The 16,323-nt window shown below is 49.5% G+C and overlaps 1 protein-coding gene across 1 annotated transcript in view; it reads left to right on the plus strand.

Annotated features, from left to right (window-relative positions):
• MAML1 (mastermind like transcriptional coactivator 1) overlaps window positions 1-7,827 on the plus strand; it is a 67,799-nt gene extending 59,972 nt beyond the window's left edge. The window contains exon 5 of the mRNA XM_080675850.1: window positions 2,823-7,827. Coding sequence (XP_080531976.1) covers window positions 2,823-3,802 — 980 coding nt within the window. The 3' untranslated portion in view covers window positions 3,803-7,827. The remainder of the gene's footprint in view (window positions 1-2,822) is intronic.
• Window positions 7,828-16,323: the final 8,496 nt, after the last annotated feature.

Consider the following 16,323-nt stretch of genomic DNA (forward strand, 5'->3'; position numbering starts at 1 on the left):
ACAAAATCATATCTAGTTGGAAGATATCTTATCAATAGGAAATGGCTTCTGTAATTCTTTTTTCTTTTAATTTTATTAAATACCAGAGGCCCGGTACATGGATTCTTACACGGGTGGGGCCTCTCTGAGTGGCCTGCAGGATCGGGATGAAACCGACTCTCTGACATCCCCTGAGGGGTCCCAGGTTGCAAGAGGGTACAGGCCAGGCTGAGGGACCCCACCAGTGCACAGTCAGGCCGGGGAGGGACTGCGGGAAGGCTCCAGGGCATGTCTGGCCCATCTCACTCAATCCTGATCAGCTGGACCCCAGGAGCAAGCTAACCTATCGTTTGGAGCATATGCCCCCTGGTGCTCAGTGCACATCATAGCAACTGGTTGACTGGTTGACTGTCTGCCCTCTGGTGGTCAGTACACATCATAGCGAGCGGTTGAGCAGCCTTAGCATATCATTAACATATTATACTTTGGTTGAACAGACAACCGGACACTTAGCATACTAGGCTTTTATTATATAGGATATTGGGGTGACAGTAGTTTACAGGATCATATAGGTGTCGGGTGTACATTTCTGTGATATGTTATCTAGATATTGCACTGTGTGCTCCTCATCCAAAGTCAAACCATCTTCTGGCACCATTTCTGTAATTCTTAAGAAAGTTCCTTGCTTCAGCAAAATGACCTCTCCCAGTTTCCAGATAAAGAGACACTGCACCTGTGTGGGCTTTGCTTCTTTTTTTCTTCCTGCTCACTTTGGTGTTACAAGTGGCAATATCAGCCCTGGACAGCTGACCAGGAAAGGAAGGAAGCACTCTGGGAGGTCTCAGCTGTCACGTGTCAGATATGCAAGGGAACCTGGCTGCCACTGCTCAGGCTGTCACTCCAGAAATACATAGAGATGCCAGTTGACAGATGCAGTGAAATGTGGTCTGCTCTTCTTGGAATATCTTCAAAACCGGTCCTTTTCTTGGTCAGTGACTCTCACTATAGTGTCCCAGAGAAACTGACCACAGCTGTGCATTCTGGAAGAGCCCAGGTGAGTTTTATGTGCATGCTGACCAGGACTGAGGAGTTGAAGTCAGCAGGCAGCTCAGAAGCCTGTGTCTTAGCCAGCTTTCCTGCCTTCATCCCATCTGTTGTTGTTGTGGGCTGTCAGTGGGAGTGAAATAGACTGTATCTTTTCCTCCACCCAGTTTTTAGTTAGGTGCAAGTGGAGAGAGTGAGAAGAGCAACAGAGTGCTCAGGTAAGGCCAACCCCTGAACAATTGCTCTCCTACCCACAAAAACCCGCCTCAGTTAGTGTTGTCACCAAGAATCCATTGCTTAAGGCAGAGGTCCAGACAGCAAGTTCCCTGAGGACAGAGGACAGAACCTGTCTGTCACATTTCTTGCTGTCTCCCCAGCACAGCGCCCACCACAGAGCAGGTGCTCTATAAATGCCTACTGATTGCAGTCTATACTGCTCTGTTCCCTGAGGGTCTATGATGTGAAGAATAAGCTCAAACATTCCCCCTCTGTCACCCCAGGGATGGGGGGGCGGGCACATTTGTGTGCACCCCTCATCTAAGTGATTTTAGCAGCTCCTGCCCAGCAGGTCTAAACCACAGTCACAATCCAGGTACCCTTTGGCTTTGCAGCCCTGCCCTTCCCATGGCAGCCACAGCTCTTCTAAATCTGGCTGAGGCTGTCTCTTCAGTTTTGTCTCTAACCAGCTGGATGCTTTCGCCACAGCCCAGCTACAGAGTTCCCCACACAGACTGCCTTTCACAACTTCATACCTTTGCATACACTCTTCTCTATATCTAGAATACTGTTTCTCCAAACGCTAAACTTCTGTCTACCCTTTTTTTTTTAATAGATCAGTATTTACTTTGCTTAGTAGTAGAACTTTTTAAAAAATTTTTATTGATTTCAGAGAGGAAGGGAGAGGGTGCGAGAGATAGAAACATCAACGATGAGAGAGAATCATTGATCGGCTGCCTTTTGCACTCCCCCTACTGGGGATCAAGTCCCCCAACCCAGTCATGTGCCCTGAACAGGAATCGAACTGCAATCTCCTGATTCATGTGTTTGTTTTTTTTAAATATTTTTTAATTGATTTCAGAGAGGAAGGGAGAAGGAGAGAGAGACAGAAACATCAAAGATGAGAAAGAATCACTGATCAGCTGCCTCCTGAACATACCCTACTAGAGATCGAGCCCGCAACCTGGCATGTGCCCTTGACCGTAATTGAACCCAGGGACCCTTCAGTCTGCAGGCTGACGCTCTATCCACTGAGCCAAACCAGCCAGGGCCTGATTCATATGTTGACACTAAACCACTGAGCCACACCAGCCGAGCATGTCTACCCTTTTAAAACCCAACATACTCGTTGTCATCTCTCTGAAGCCTTCCCCAAGTCTCCCAGGCATTGAGCTTTCATCCCCTGTGCTCCCACAGCCTGCTGCCTGGTCTTTGTTGTACCCTGTCACAGCACATGGAGTCTTCACCTCCCAAAGGCAGGTCCTGAGGCAGATCCTTGGAGCCCCCAGTGCCCAGCATAGGGCCTCACAGAGCAGAGATTGGGTGGGCCTCGGAGGGTGAACCAGTCAAGTCCGCTGGCTTCTCTCTCCTCGCTTTGCCCTTCCTCAGCACCAGTCTTAATCTCCTCGTTGCTACGGATGGCTGCCCTTTGGCCCCAGGCTCTCAGAGGTTCCACTGGATTTCTGATTCTGCTGCTTGTGCCTGTAGGCTAGCTGGCAGCTGCACCTTGGGTCGTGGAGGTGTCTCCACTGTGGTGGTCAAGAAATGCCAACTTGATTGACAGAATCTTCTCTGTCTTCTAGGGTCTTCTGCCGCCGTGCCTGGCATGAACAGCTTGGGTCCATCAAACTCCAACTGTCCTCGGGGATTCCCTCAGGCCGGGAATCTGATGCCAATGGGCCCTGGACACACATCAGTTTCCTCTCTCTCCTCAAACTCAGGCCAGCAGGATCGGGGTGTCGTTCAGTTCACTGGCTCCCAGAGCATGCCGCAGGGCAGCCTCTATGGCATGGCCTCTGGCATAACCCAGATAGTTGCCCAGCCCCCGCCACAGGCCAGCAATGGACATGCCCACATTCCACGGCAGACCAACATGGGCCAGAACACCTCAGTCTCAGCTGCCTATGGACAGAACTCTCTGGGGAGCTCTGGCCTCTCCCAGCAGCACAATAAGGGGACCCTGAACTCCGGTTTAACTAAGCCACAGGTCCCAAGGGTGTCGGCAGCCATGGGAGGCCAGAATCCCTCCTGGCAACATCAGGGAATGCCGAACCTGGGTGGCCAGACCCCAGGGAGCAACACCGTAAGCCCTTTCACGGCAGCCTCCAGTTTCCACATGCAGCAGGCCCACCTGAAAATGTCCAGCCCGCAATTCTCCCAGACGATGTCCAATAGGCCCATGGCCCCCATGAGCTCAGCAGCTGCAGCGGGGCCCATGTTGACTCCCGTGAGTGCGCAGCAGAGGACCAGTGCCCCCGCCCCAGCACCTCCCCAGGGAGCCCCACAACAGGGCTTGCCAGGCCTGAGCCCTGGTGGGCCTGACCTGGGGGCCTTCAGCCAGAGCCCTGCCCCACCCATGGGTGGCCGAGCAGGGCTGCACTGCACCCAAGCCTACCCTGTGCGGACTTCGGGCCAGGAGCTGCCCTTTGCCTATAGCGGGCAGCCAGGTGGCAGTGGGCTGTCCAGCATGGCTGGGGACGCCGATCTGATAGACTCCCTGTTGAAGAACAGGACTTCGGAAGAGTGGATGAATGATTTGGACGACCTTTTGGGGCCTCAGTAATGGGAGGATTTATGATGTTTTCAGTGTTCATACATCCTGTATTTTTGTTCTCGTATTCAACAATGAGCAACTATTTGGACCAAAAGCTCACAGCCCGGGTTGCTGGGTGGGTAGAGCAAAGGCTGAGGCCGAGGCCCCACCTGGCCAGGATCTGCAGAGTCCCCTGCTCCAACCCAGCAGTGTGGTCTGTCGGGCTGGCCCCAGGCCACCTGCTGGCGTCATTACCTGGTGTTGGGACAGCAGGACAGGGTTCTACAGGTGGTTTTCTATCCAAATGACCAAAAACCAACAGTTATAGCAGTGAAACCCCACAACGTTAGGCTTATAAAAATCTGTGCCATCATGTTGGCTTAATCCAAGATTTCTCCACTTTCCCTAATGCTGGGGACAGGTTTTGTTGGAACTTTATATAGCAGAATTATTTGCAATTTGTAGCATAGTAAAAGATTAAATTTTTTTAAAGTTTAAAGCAGGATAGGTGGTGGTTTGAGTTAATTAAGTGGCATTGGAAACCTAGGGCTTCCTTTGAAGAGCCTTTTTTATTCTTGCTCTTTGTCAGCTTTCAGGGAGTGTCACTGGAAAACCTTTCCGTAAGTAAAGTCTGTGACTGCCTGTACCAGGGGCACAGGGTGCTGTGAGATGGCAGGGCTGGTGACAGGTGCCATCTCCAGCAGCCCCTCCTTCCAGAGCAGTTCTTCTGGGGACCCTGGTGGAGGAATCCCTTCCTCTCATGCGCTGGCAGCAGGCCCCCAGGCTAAATTCAGAGTGGGATATTTAGGATTCCTGTGTCCCCTTCTGTTGTAACTTCCCACCTTCTGCAGTTAGTTTCTCTGACAACGTATATTTAATGTATTAGAAGGTGATCATTGTTGAGTTGTGCACAGATGTGTTTCCTTCACCCCATTTGCCCTTTCTTTTTCTCCAGCCCAACTGGAAAACCTCCTTAAGGCAACAATTTACTAGATGGGAGGGGAAAGTCATTACAGTTCCTTAGGGAGACCCAGCATTGTAGGGAGAAGGGTATTCCTCCCCAAAAGGAAAGCTTCGGGGAATGAGAATGAAAGGTGTGCCCTGTTCTGGTTCTGCAGGGAGGCCCAGACGCAGGCCGGAGAAAGGAACTCCACTTTGTTCTTACTCTTGCCACTGCCATGTCAGATGATTGCACTTTTAAAGGTAATTGCTTTATAACACTAACACATCCTTTCTAAAGACTCAAGGGGATTTCTCTTGTAAGGTCTACGAATTAATGGACTTGACTAAGCTAAGAGTGGGCTGCTTGTGGAAAATGAAGATGGAGAGAGCACTTTGGTATAAGGAAAGCAAAATGGTCAGCACAGGGTGAGACCCTTTCACAGTGATGGAGAGAAAGTGGTACACAGAAGAGTGGCTGTATGCAGAGTGGTCTCGAGAAACCGCAGCTCCGTTTCCCTGGAGTCTCCAAATGGTTAATGCAAGGAGTGTCACCCATAAAGAACTGAGCCAAGGAACAGATTCGTGCGACCAGCCTGAGTGGCTGGGATGAAGGGATGGGGGTTGTACTCATATTGGTAATGATTTGCACCAGCCGTGCCTTGCTGGGGGTCCTTGGACCCTCGGATCCTCTTCTCTAATAGCCATTTTTCACCACAAATGGTGATGTTGGGCCATTTCCCCTTTAACTGCCCTCCCTGCCTTTCCCTGATGCTGAACTTAGCTTTCGAAGAAGGGAATGAGTGAATCATAGAGCCAGTGAAGATTCCACCCTCTGAGTGAGTTCCCCAGTCTGAAGGGGAAGAGGGTGACTTCAGTAGGTTTTCTACCAAAAATAGAGTGGGTGAAGGCTAATGATGGGCCCTTGTTCCTCTTGTCTCCCTCTGGCTGCTGCTCACCTCTGTCCCCAGGGCACTCCACCTCCCTCCCGGGGAGGGCTGCCCCAGCCTTAGTCCTGGGCCACCTAGATAGACAGCAGGCTTCTCACTGCTGTAGTGTCAGAGCAATAAAATGTGATGCTTGGGGTCCCCCCAGGGAGCTGCCCGTGGCTTTATTTATGAACCTGGTTTTTGGGTAGTTGGGGAGGAGAGGACTCCGCTGCAGTGCAAACCCTCCCCCCATCTTCCAGGAGCCATGACTCAAAAGGGTGCTTGGACTTTTGTTATACACATTTGCTTTGTGTAAATAAATGTTTACAATTTTATATTAAAGATGGAATAAGTGTTAGAGCTTCTGACTGTATATTTTTTACTTTTATAGATTTTTAAACTATGATTCTTTATATATGTGTTCCGGGGGAGCTATGATAAGTTTATGACAAACAATTGGTATTAACTTTTTATTGTCATCAAAGTACATAAAAATCCTATTAATCCCCTTATTCTTCTACTTCCCTTAACTCTGGTGTACACCAAAAAGAAATCCTGCCTCGTTTTATCATTATAAAATAATAAAAGTATTTTGCTAGTATGGAAACTGCCTGTGTATTGACTTAACATGGCAGTGCCTGCAGGGTGGGCAGTGTGGTGTGGGCCGTGACTGCTTTGTTGGGTAGCTGATTTTCTTTTGTGATTTCGCTGTTTTCTTATTGAGCATAGGGGGCGGGGGTTTGGTTTGGTTTACCTCAGAGTAACTTCTGGTATTTGAAGGTAGATATGAAATTAGAACTTAAATCACTCAGGGTCACCAGTCTCTCCCCTCTCCGGCTCTCCCATGTCTTCATGTCTAATGTGAGGGAAGACGACGAGACGAGACCTCCGTTCTTATCTTCTTGAGGGTAAGATTTCAGCCAAGAGACAAAGTGTAGAAAAGCAAACAAGAATTTATTAAACAAAGCAAGATATACCAAGGAGAGTGAAACAAGGAAGGGCATAGAAGCAGCAGCAGAGCCTAGGCTGGGAAGTCAGAGAAAAGGGGGCCTTGGGCACAGACAGGTTCAGGGGGTTGGCCCGGGATAAGCTGCTGCTGCCTATTGCTCCCCTGGTTGCACGCTTCATGGTGTCCCTTAGAGACTAGGGAATATGTGCCTGTGAGGGAAGGAGGAGGAAAGGGAATGGCTCGGGTGTGCTACCTGGAGGGAGAGAGCCCACTGGGACCTTCATTTTCAGGGGTTTTAAAAGCTGGGCATTAGGGGAGGTCTTCAAGATGGATCAATAGAATATTCATCAGCTTAATGCTCATAATGTGTCTGTTGGTGTGGTTAGCTAATGGCACTTAATTGGATTTCTGTTATCTGTCTCCCTGTGTAGAGGATTTAAGCTATTTACCCTCTGGTTGGGGAGAAGTGCAAACCATTTACTCTTTTTTTTCTTTTTCTTTTTTAAGAGAGAGGAAGGGAGATAGAGAGATGGAAACATTTATGAGAGAGAAACATCGATTGACTGCCTCCTGCATGCCCCCTACTGGGGATCGAGCCCACAACCCAGACATGTGCCCTGGCCAGGAATTGAACTGGGGACCTCTTGGTTCATGAGTTAACGCTCAACCACACTGGCCAAGCACACACCAAACACTCTTAAGTGTTCTTGGTTTAGGGAAGATAGGATTTACTAGGTGGGCACAAACTACTGTTTAACTGTCTCAGTGTCTCTATTCTTCTTGTCCTGGGATTTTCCTAGCTTATACTATGCTGTAACAGTTGGACCAGTCTTTTCTTCTTTTTTTTCTTCTTAATCCTCACCCAAGGATATCTTTCCCATTGATTTTTAGAGAGAGTGGAAGGGAGAGAGAGAGAGGCACATCAATTAGTTGCCTCCTGCACCCCCACCAGGGCCGGGGAACCTGCAACGAAGGTTCCCTTGACCAGAATCAAACCCAGGACCCTTCAGTCCTTGGGCTGACGCTCTATCCACTGAGCCAAACTAGCTAGAGCCAGATACTTTAGGTCTTAATAGTTCAAATGTTTTACAGCCATACGTTACAGATGTTGCGGGTTTGGTTCCAGACCACCTCAATAAAGTGAATAACTCTGTACAACAGTCACAGGAATTTTTTGGTTTCCCAGTGCACATAAAAGTTATGCTTATGTAAACTATACCATAGTCTACAGTCACATTATGTCTAAAAAAAAAAAAAACAGCTCAGTGGTTGAGCGTCGACCTATGAACCAGGAGGTCACGGTTCCATTCCTAGGCAAGGCACATGCCCAGGTTTCGGACTCGATCCCCAGTGGTGGGCGTGCAGGAAGCAGCCGACTAATGATTCTCATCACTGATGTTTCTATCTCTCCCTCTCCCTCTCTGAAATCAATAAAAATACATTGTGCCCTAACCGGTTTAGCTCAGTGGATAGAGTGTCGGCCTGCAGACTGAAGGGTCCCAGGTTCGATTCCGGTCAAGGGCATGTACCTTGGTTGCGGGCACATCCCCAGTAGAGGGTGTGCAGGAGGCAGCTGATCGATGTTTCTCTCTCATTGATGTTTCTAACTCTCTATCTCTCTCCCTTCCTCTCTGTAAAAAATCAATAAAATATGTTTAAAAAATAATAATAATAATAATAAAAAATACATTGTAAAAATAATGCTGGTTTGGCTCAATGGATAGAGTGTCGGCCTGCGGACTGAAGGGTCCCAGGTTCAATTCCGGCCAAGGGGCACATGCCTAGGTTTCGGTCTTAGTCCCCAGTAGGGGACGTGCAGGAGGCAGCCAATCAGTGATTCTCATCATTGATGTTTCTATCGCTCTCTCCCTCTCCCTCTCTAAAATAAATAAAATATATTTTCAAATAATAAATTTAAAAAGCAATGTATTTAATTTAAAAATACTTTATTGCTAAAGATTGTCATAACTTTATGCTGGCAACGGTTTTTGCCTCACTGTTGATGGCTGTTGCTGATCAGGTGGCAGTTTTTCAAAATAAGACGACAATGAAGTTATCTGCTTAGATTGCCTCTTCCTCTCCTGAATGATTTCTCTGTAACATGTGTTGCTGTTTGATAGCGTTAGACTCGGAGTATAATTTTTTCCAAAATTGGAGTCAGTCCTCTCAAACCTGCTGCTTCAAGTTTTCTTCAGCTTCTCACCTCTCGGCCTTCACAGAACTGAAGGGAGCTGGGCCTGGCTCTGGGTTAGGCTTTGGCGTAAGGCAGAGTGAGCCTTTTTTTCTGCTAAGGGCCATTTGGGTATTTATAACACGCGTGGGTCACACGCAATTACCAACTTAGAAATTAGCCTGCTGTATTTGCTCAAACATTTAATGAACTCACCCCTCACGCCTTGGCAGGGCCAGACATTCCCCACCCCTGGCTTAAGGAAATGCTGTGGCTGGTTTGAGCTATCAAGACCACTAAACTTCTCCACATTAGCAATAAGGGTTTCACTTTCTTACAATCTGTATGTTCACTGGAGCAGCACTTTACATTTCCTTCAAGAACTTCCCCTTGGCCTTCACAACGTGGTTGACAGCGCAGGAGTCCTCAGGCTCAGCCTGTCTCGGCTTTCAACATGCCTTCCTCACACAGCTTAATCATTCCCAAGCTTCTGACTTTAAAGCGAGACTCACGCTCTTGAACATTTACTAGTAAAGGCCATTATAGGGAACCCTAGTGCACTGCAGACTGGTGCAGCCACTATGGAAAACAGTGTGGAGTTTCCTCAAAAACATTAAATATGCAACTGCCACTTGACCCAGTGATCCCACTTGTAGGAATATATCCTAAGAATCCCGAAACACCCATCAGAAAGAATGTATGCACCCCTATGTTCATAGCAGCGCAATTTACAATAGCTAGGATCTGGAAACAGCTCATCAGTAGATGAGTGGATTAAAAAGCTGTGGTACCTTTATACCATGGAATACTATGCAGCAGTAAAAAAAGAATCTCTTACCCTTTGAGACAGCATGGAGGGACCTGGAGAACATCATGCTAAGTGAAATAAGTCAGAGAGAGACAAGTATCACAGGATCGCACTCATATATGGGATCTTAACAAACGGATGACATGGAAGCATGGAATGGAGTGTGGAATCTCCGAGGAAAGCGGGGGGAGGGTGGGGGGAGGTAATCAACCAAAGAACTTGTATGCATATGTGCATAACCCATGGGCGCAGACAGTGGGGTGGTGAGGGCCCGGGGTCGGGGGCAGGGGTGGGCTGGAGGAGATCCATGGGGGGGAAAAGGGGACATTGTTATACTTTCAACAATAAAGATTAAATAAAATAAAGGCTATTAAAGGATCGTTAATTGGCCTGATGTCAATATTGTTGGGTCTCAGGGAAGTTCACTCCCCAGTAATCAAAGAGGTGCAAATTAGAACAAAAGTGAGCTTGCTTTGCCTGCCAGATTAACCAAGGCGAACCAGTGCTGGCTGCAGTGTGCTGAGGCATGCTGCGATACAACTTTTTGTGGGAAGAAATTTTGTAAAAGGTATCAGGTTCCTTAAAATGTTTATGCCACCTGTCCAATTTAGCGATTCCAATTCTGAGAAGCCATCCTTGCATATAATTATGGCTGCAGAGAAAGATTATAGCACAGTGGCGTTACAGCTGCAAAAACCGGGGGCAGTCTCAATGGCTGCCAGAGGGTTGGTTAAGAAAGTGCAGTATTTCCACTTGATGAGATACCATACACTTATTTTAAATACTTAGGGAGGTTTAAACTTGGGCTGCTTATATTACAAGCCGATAAAAAGAAATCTGGCTAATAAAACAAAAAATTCCCTGCCCCAGGCTCAATCCTAAGGTTAACACTGTAGCTCCCATAGTCAAAGGCGGCACTGAACAGCCAGGCCTCGGGGATAAGGCCAGGAGGTTCCCAAGCTCTGAAGCTCTGCCGCCATCTTGGGTCTGTCTGCTGCCATCCTGGGTCTGTCTGCCGCCATCCTGGGTCTGCCTGTCTGCTGACATCCTGGATCTGTCTGCTGCCATCCTGGGTCTGTCTGTTCGCTGCCATCCTGGGTCTGTCTGTTCGCTGCCATCCTGGGTCTGTCTGTCTGCTGCCATCCTGGGTCTGTCACAGGTCACCTGCTGGCTCGGGGAGCTGGAGGAGGTTCCGCCAGGGACAGTTTACTGGCACATGATTGTGGAGCAGCTGCTGTGCCCAGGCATTGCCCTGAGAGTAGAAACAGGAGTATGAGGGCAAGTCCTTTGCCTGGACCTTGCAGTCTCTTGTGGAGGAACGTCACAAGCAGGTCAACAGGATGATTTCAGAGTGGTGAGTGTTGGGAAGGAACTCAAGCAGAGTGAGAAGAGGGCGCTGGCGCTGCAAGGGTGAGGGGAGGCCAAAACATCTTCAGACGCTGTGGGCAGGGCAGGCCCCTTGAAGGAGACATTTGGCTGGGCCGAGTGCTGGACAGGAGCCAGGCAGAGCTGGGAAGAGCATTCAAACAGCCAAGTGGAGGACAGAAGTTCCCCAAAGGAAGAGCCGCTGTAAACAGGAGGGGAGGAATGCTGAGAACGCACAGTTAACAGCTGCTGACACAAAGGGCATACTATGGCCCACAGCGGGGAGTGGGCCCTCCCTGCTCGGGAGATGCCCACGGGAAGAAGGGTGGCTGTCCATTCCTGCCATCAGCAGCAGCATTTCCAATACGGCAGCCTGAACACTGCGCTGTGCACCTGAAACGAATATAAAATACTATTGAATGTCCACTGTCATTGACAATTGTTTTTAAAGAGCAGCCTGAAGGCCGGCCAGCTGATGGGGGCCTGAAAGGGTTACAGGCACCAGAGAGGCATTATCGGACATCCCGGAGTCACAGGGAGAGGACTGTCCCCACTCGATTCTTTTTCTCTCTCTTTAGTATATTTTTATTGATTTCAGAGAGGAAGGGAGAGAGAGAGAAACATCCAGTCATGAGAGAGAATCATTGATCGGCTGCCTCCTGCATGCCCCCTGCTGGGGATCGAGTCCACAACCCAGTTGAACAGTGACCTCCTGGTTCATAGGTTGATGCTCAACTACTGAGCCACATTGGCTGGACCCCACCGATTCTGGACCCCATTCGATTCTTCTCATGCTCATAGGAATGAATTCAAATGAGTGACTCCAGATAATTTCATTGTGATAAAGGCAATTTCTTTTTTAAAGTAAGCATTTATTAAAGAAGCAAGGCAAACAGATCTACTAAACTACATCTGAGCTGGAACTCAGATGGGCTTTCCCAACGAGTTTGGAAAAGCAAGTCTGGTGGGAGTTCCAAGGGTTATATACCCTTCTGTCTATAGATTTTGAATTCCTCTGCTAGAAATCCTGGCACAGGTTAACTCTGAAGCTCTCCCTCCCTTTTACTTTGTTATGGCTTTCCAGAATTTATGAGAAGCACCTGGGAATTAAATCCTGAAACTGCTGGCTTCTCGGTTCAAACAGTGGGATGAGATAAGACTGCACTCCTCCTCCCCTCCCCCGCCCTGTCAGTTAGTTTCAGGGTGATTTAAGCTATGTGTTTTCTAGTTGCATTAAGGTTCCTTCCCTTCCTCTCCTCTCCAGCATTCTTTGAAGAGACAACCATTTGCTCTCAAGCTCCCTGGCTGGGGGAAGATAAGGGCTTGCTATTTACCAGCTGGTTGCAGGCTGCCAAACTGTTTGGCCTTGTTTAGTTTTCTTGTCTCCGTTTCCCTGTTCCTCCTGCCCTGAAATTTTCCTAGCTTTTCGCTGTCCTGTAACAGAAGTAGCAAGGTGGCTATAAACCTGTTGAAATATACAAAATGGTGGTTGCCTGTGACCTTGGTCCAGGCTAGTGGCTGAACGCAACCAGAAGTTGAGGGCACTCCTGGCCAGCACCAGGAATGTTGGCCAATGTCTTGGAAACAGCCACTCGTCAGCACGTGGGATGAATGTGCCTGACCGGCCCTTTCTTTCCCTTTGTCTTCAAGCTGGCGATGCACTGCTGCTTTGCAGATGGACTGCTCCAGTGGGTGCATGCAGACCATTTCATGAAGGCGTGACACAACTTCACCCGCCCCCAGTGTGGGAACCAGTGTGGCAAGGACAGAATCCTCAGGGTCACCTCCTCAGTGTCCTGAGGTGCAGTCTCTGGGATGGGTAACCTGCCAAAGAAAAGGGGGTGCTGTCTGCTGCAAAAACACATGTGACAGTAAGTATAGCATCTGCCCCAGGGGCAAGGGGCGTGGGGCTTGGACATGCAGGATTCCCTGTTCTGTCCAATGTGGTGAAGTTGAAGCCTTCCCAGCCTCCTTCCCTGCCTCAGGCCACTCTGCGTAGGTTCTTCAGGAAGCGTGGAGAGGAGCAGGGACAGCTGTGGAGGACACAGGGCTACGAGGCCGCTCATGGAGGCCATGCAGGAGGCTCCGTTCATGGTTGTACCTGGGAAGCAGAACCTGTCAAGGCGATGGAAAGAGAGTGGAATTGTGTTCCTGGTAAGTGATGAAGGCTCCAGCTGCAGTGGATGCTTTAGCTTCCTCACTCCTGACACAAGGGCCATCCCTGATCTTGAATACTAAGGGTCTATGTTGGTTCTCTGCTTTCAAACATATCCAGGTTCTTGCCCTGGCCGGTTACTCAGTGGTTAGAGCATCAGGTTGTGCACAAAAGGGTCACAGGTTTGATTCCCGGTCAAGGGCATGTACCTGGTTTATAGGTTTGATCCTGGATGACCATGCTATGACACGCGTTGGCGCCAGGCCAGCCAAGGCGGGTGATTGGTCGGGGGGGCCCCACCATCGCCCCACGATTGCCCCACAGAGGGAGGCTCAGGCCAGCCAAGGGATCACATCCCACGCCTGTGACCTGCAAGGGAGGTGGCCGGTGGTGGGGGACTGGGCGGGGGGCAATGATGCACAGATGGCAAGCAGTGGCAGCAGTGGGGGTGGGGCCAGCTGCCGGCAGCCAGGGGAAGGAAAGCCCTGATAGGCCCTGATCACTGCCAGGCCTAGGGACCCTACCCGAGGGGTCCCAGATTGCGAGAGGGTGCAGGCTGGGCTGAGGGACACCGTGCATGAATTTTGTGCACTGGGCCTCTAGTATTTAAATAAAATAAAAAGACCAAAAATCTGTGACTTCAGAAGGCTGTTCCTGGGAGCTGTCAGTGATGCATTTAAGAAAGACAATGAGCCCTGGCTTGTTGGCTCAGTGGATAGAGCGTCAGCCTGCAGACTGAAAGGTCCCAGCTTCAATTCTGGTCAAGGGCACATGCCCAGGTTGTGGGCTTGATCCCCAGTAGGGAGTGTATAGGAGGCAGCTGATCAATGATTCTCTCTCATCCTATCTAATAAAAGAGCAAAATGCAAATTAACCATCACTCTGTTGCACCCACAAGCCATGCCCACAAGCCAATCAGGAGTAAGTATGCAAATTAACCCAACCAAGATGGCTGCGGCCACGGAGAGAGCAGGAGGGAGGCTTGGGTTTCCCTGGTGATGGAGGAAGCCAAGCTTTCTGCACACCCTGGCCGGCCCAGGCCTCTGCTTAAGGCTACAAAGTTTCAATTATAGAAGATAAATAAATCCCAACAGAAATGGCTGAGGCCACGGAGCGAGCAGAAGGCTTGGCTCCGCTCCAGGCTACAAAGTTTCAATTGTGGAAGATAAATAAATCCCAGATACCAGGGCCTCCCCTTGGGTTGCCGGGGGGCGTGGCCGGCCTGCAAACCACCACAGGCCCCTCGCCCAGGCCGCCCCACACCCTAAGGGAACCCCCACCCTGATCTGGGACACCCTTCAGGGCAAACCAGCTGGCCCCCACCCATGCACCAGGCCTCTATCCTATCTAATAAAAGAGTAATATGCAGATTGACCATCACTCCAATACACAAGATGGCTGCCCCCATGTGGTCAAAGATGGCTGCCCCCATGTGGACACAAGATGGCCACCACAAGATGGCCAGCAGGAGAGGGCAGTTGGGAGAGACCAGGCCTGCAAGGGAGGGCAGTTGTGAGTGATCAAGCCTGCAGGGGAGGGCAGTTAGGGGTGACCAGGCCTACAGGGGAGGGCAGTTAGGGGTGACCAGGGCTGCAGGGGAGGGCTGTTAGGGGCAAACAGGCTGGCAGGGGAGCAGTTAGGCATCAATCAGGCTGTCAGGGGAGTGGTTAGGGGGTGATCAGGCTGGCAGGCAGAAGCGGTTAGGGGCAATCAGGAAAGCAGGCAGGCAAGCAGTTGGGAGCCAACAGTCCTGGATTGTGAGAGGGATGTCCCATATTGGAGAGGGTGCAGGCTAGGCTGAGGGACACACACCCCCTGCACAAATTTTGTGCACTGGGCCTCTAGTCATTGATGTTGCTATCTCTCCCTCCCTTTCTCTTCCTCTCTGAAATCAATAAAAATACTTAAAAAAAAAAAAAAAAGTAAGACAATGAAAAGCTGAGGGTGATTAATCACCAGCTGAAGACAGCGTGTGACATCAGAGGGCCTCCTTGGCAGCTTATCAGAAGGGCACACAAGCTGAGGGGATCAGCCAGGATTTTGATGTGAAGGTTGAACTCTCAGCCCTACACCAAGTGCACTACACCAAGGTCACCATCCTGGTTAGGAAGAAGGGGGCCCTGACATTCCGTTGGGCACATCTGATTGCTGCCCTAGGAAACCTTGCAAGGTAGATCCCCAAACCTCTGGGCCTATAGATGAGCTGCTCCTCCCTCTTATTTGAAAATCACACACAGGGGCCCTGGCCAGTTAGCTCAGTTGGTTAGAGCATCATCCTGATATGCCAAGGTTGTGGGTTCTGTTACAGCAAGGACCATGGGCCAGGTACAGAAACTCACCAGGGCTGAAAGCCCCAGATGCCTAGCAAGGGGCAAACTGGGAAAACAAGAACCTCACCTCCAGGGGTACCTGTCCTCGCCTAGCACATTACTGGTCATGAGGTTTAGACCCGCTGACCTTTTCTTCCTGTGGACGAAAGGGGCCACATGCTGACCTGACAAGCTCAGGGGAGGCCTGCATGGCAGTCTTGCAAACTCAGAGACCTAAAGTAACCACCAAGGATGGTCTGAAATTAAACTTTAACTAAACGCAGTTGTGGTGGGCAGTTACGTCTTAGGCTGGTATCTTCACTGACAAGGTCAACCTTTACCTTAACTGAGCCCATCTGTCTTTTTGCATCTATGATAACATACCCTTGTTATCTGGGTAACTTGTAACTTCCCTTTTTCTGGGCCCCTGAGAGCACAACCAAATACCCTGGGCACCAGGACAGAGACCACAAATTCCTTCATTATCATGTTAATTGTTCCTGCACCCACCTAAGCATGTGTCCATCATTTTACTTTTCATTCAATCCCAGGGGTTCCCCCCGCCCCGCGATTTGCTTTATCCCACCTCCTTAATCCATCACCAATGAATTTCATGTAACCCACCTACGTCCCTTCCTTTGATTGCAATGTATAACTACAAATGTTACCCGCCATTCTCTGGAGCATTATATCTCAATTCATTGAGGTTCTGCTTCCTGGCATATGTCAACAGTTTGGCCCAAATAAACTCACAAAAATTCTTTACAGGTTTCAGTGGTTTTTTTTACATTAACACTCCGTGAAGATAATATCTAGGCCTCAGTTGTAGTTCAGCTCCAGGCCTAAAAACTGGCAAAACCAAACAAGTGTCTCAGGACCAGCTATACTGACTGATGACTGCCTGGCACCCACCAGTCAGCAGAGACC

This window comes from Plecotus auritus (assembly GCF_963455305.1).
Source record: "Plecotus auritus genome assembly, chromosome: 6".
Taxonomy (NCBI): domain Eukaryota; kingdom Metazoa; phylum Chordata; class Mammalia; order Chiroptera; family Vespertilionidae; genus Plecotus; species Plecotus auritus.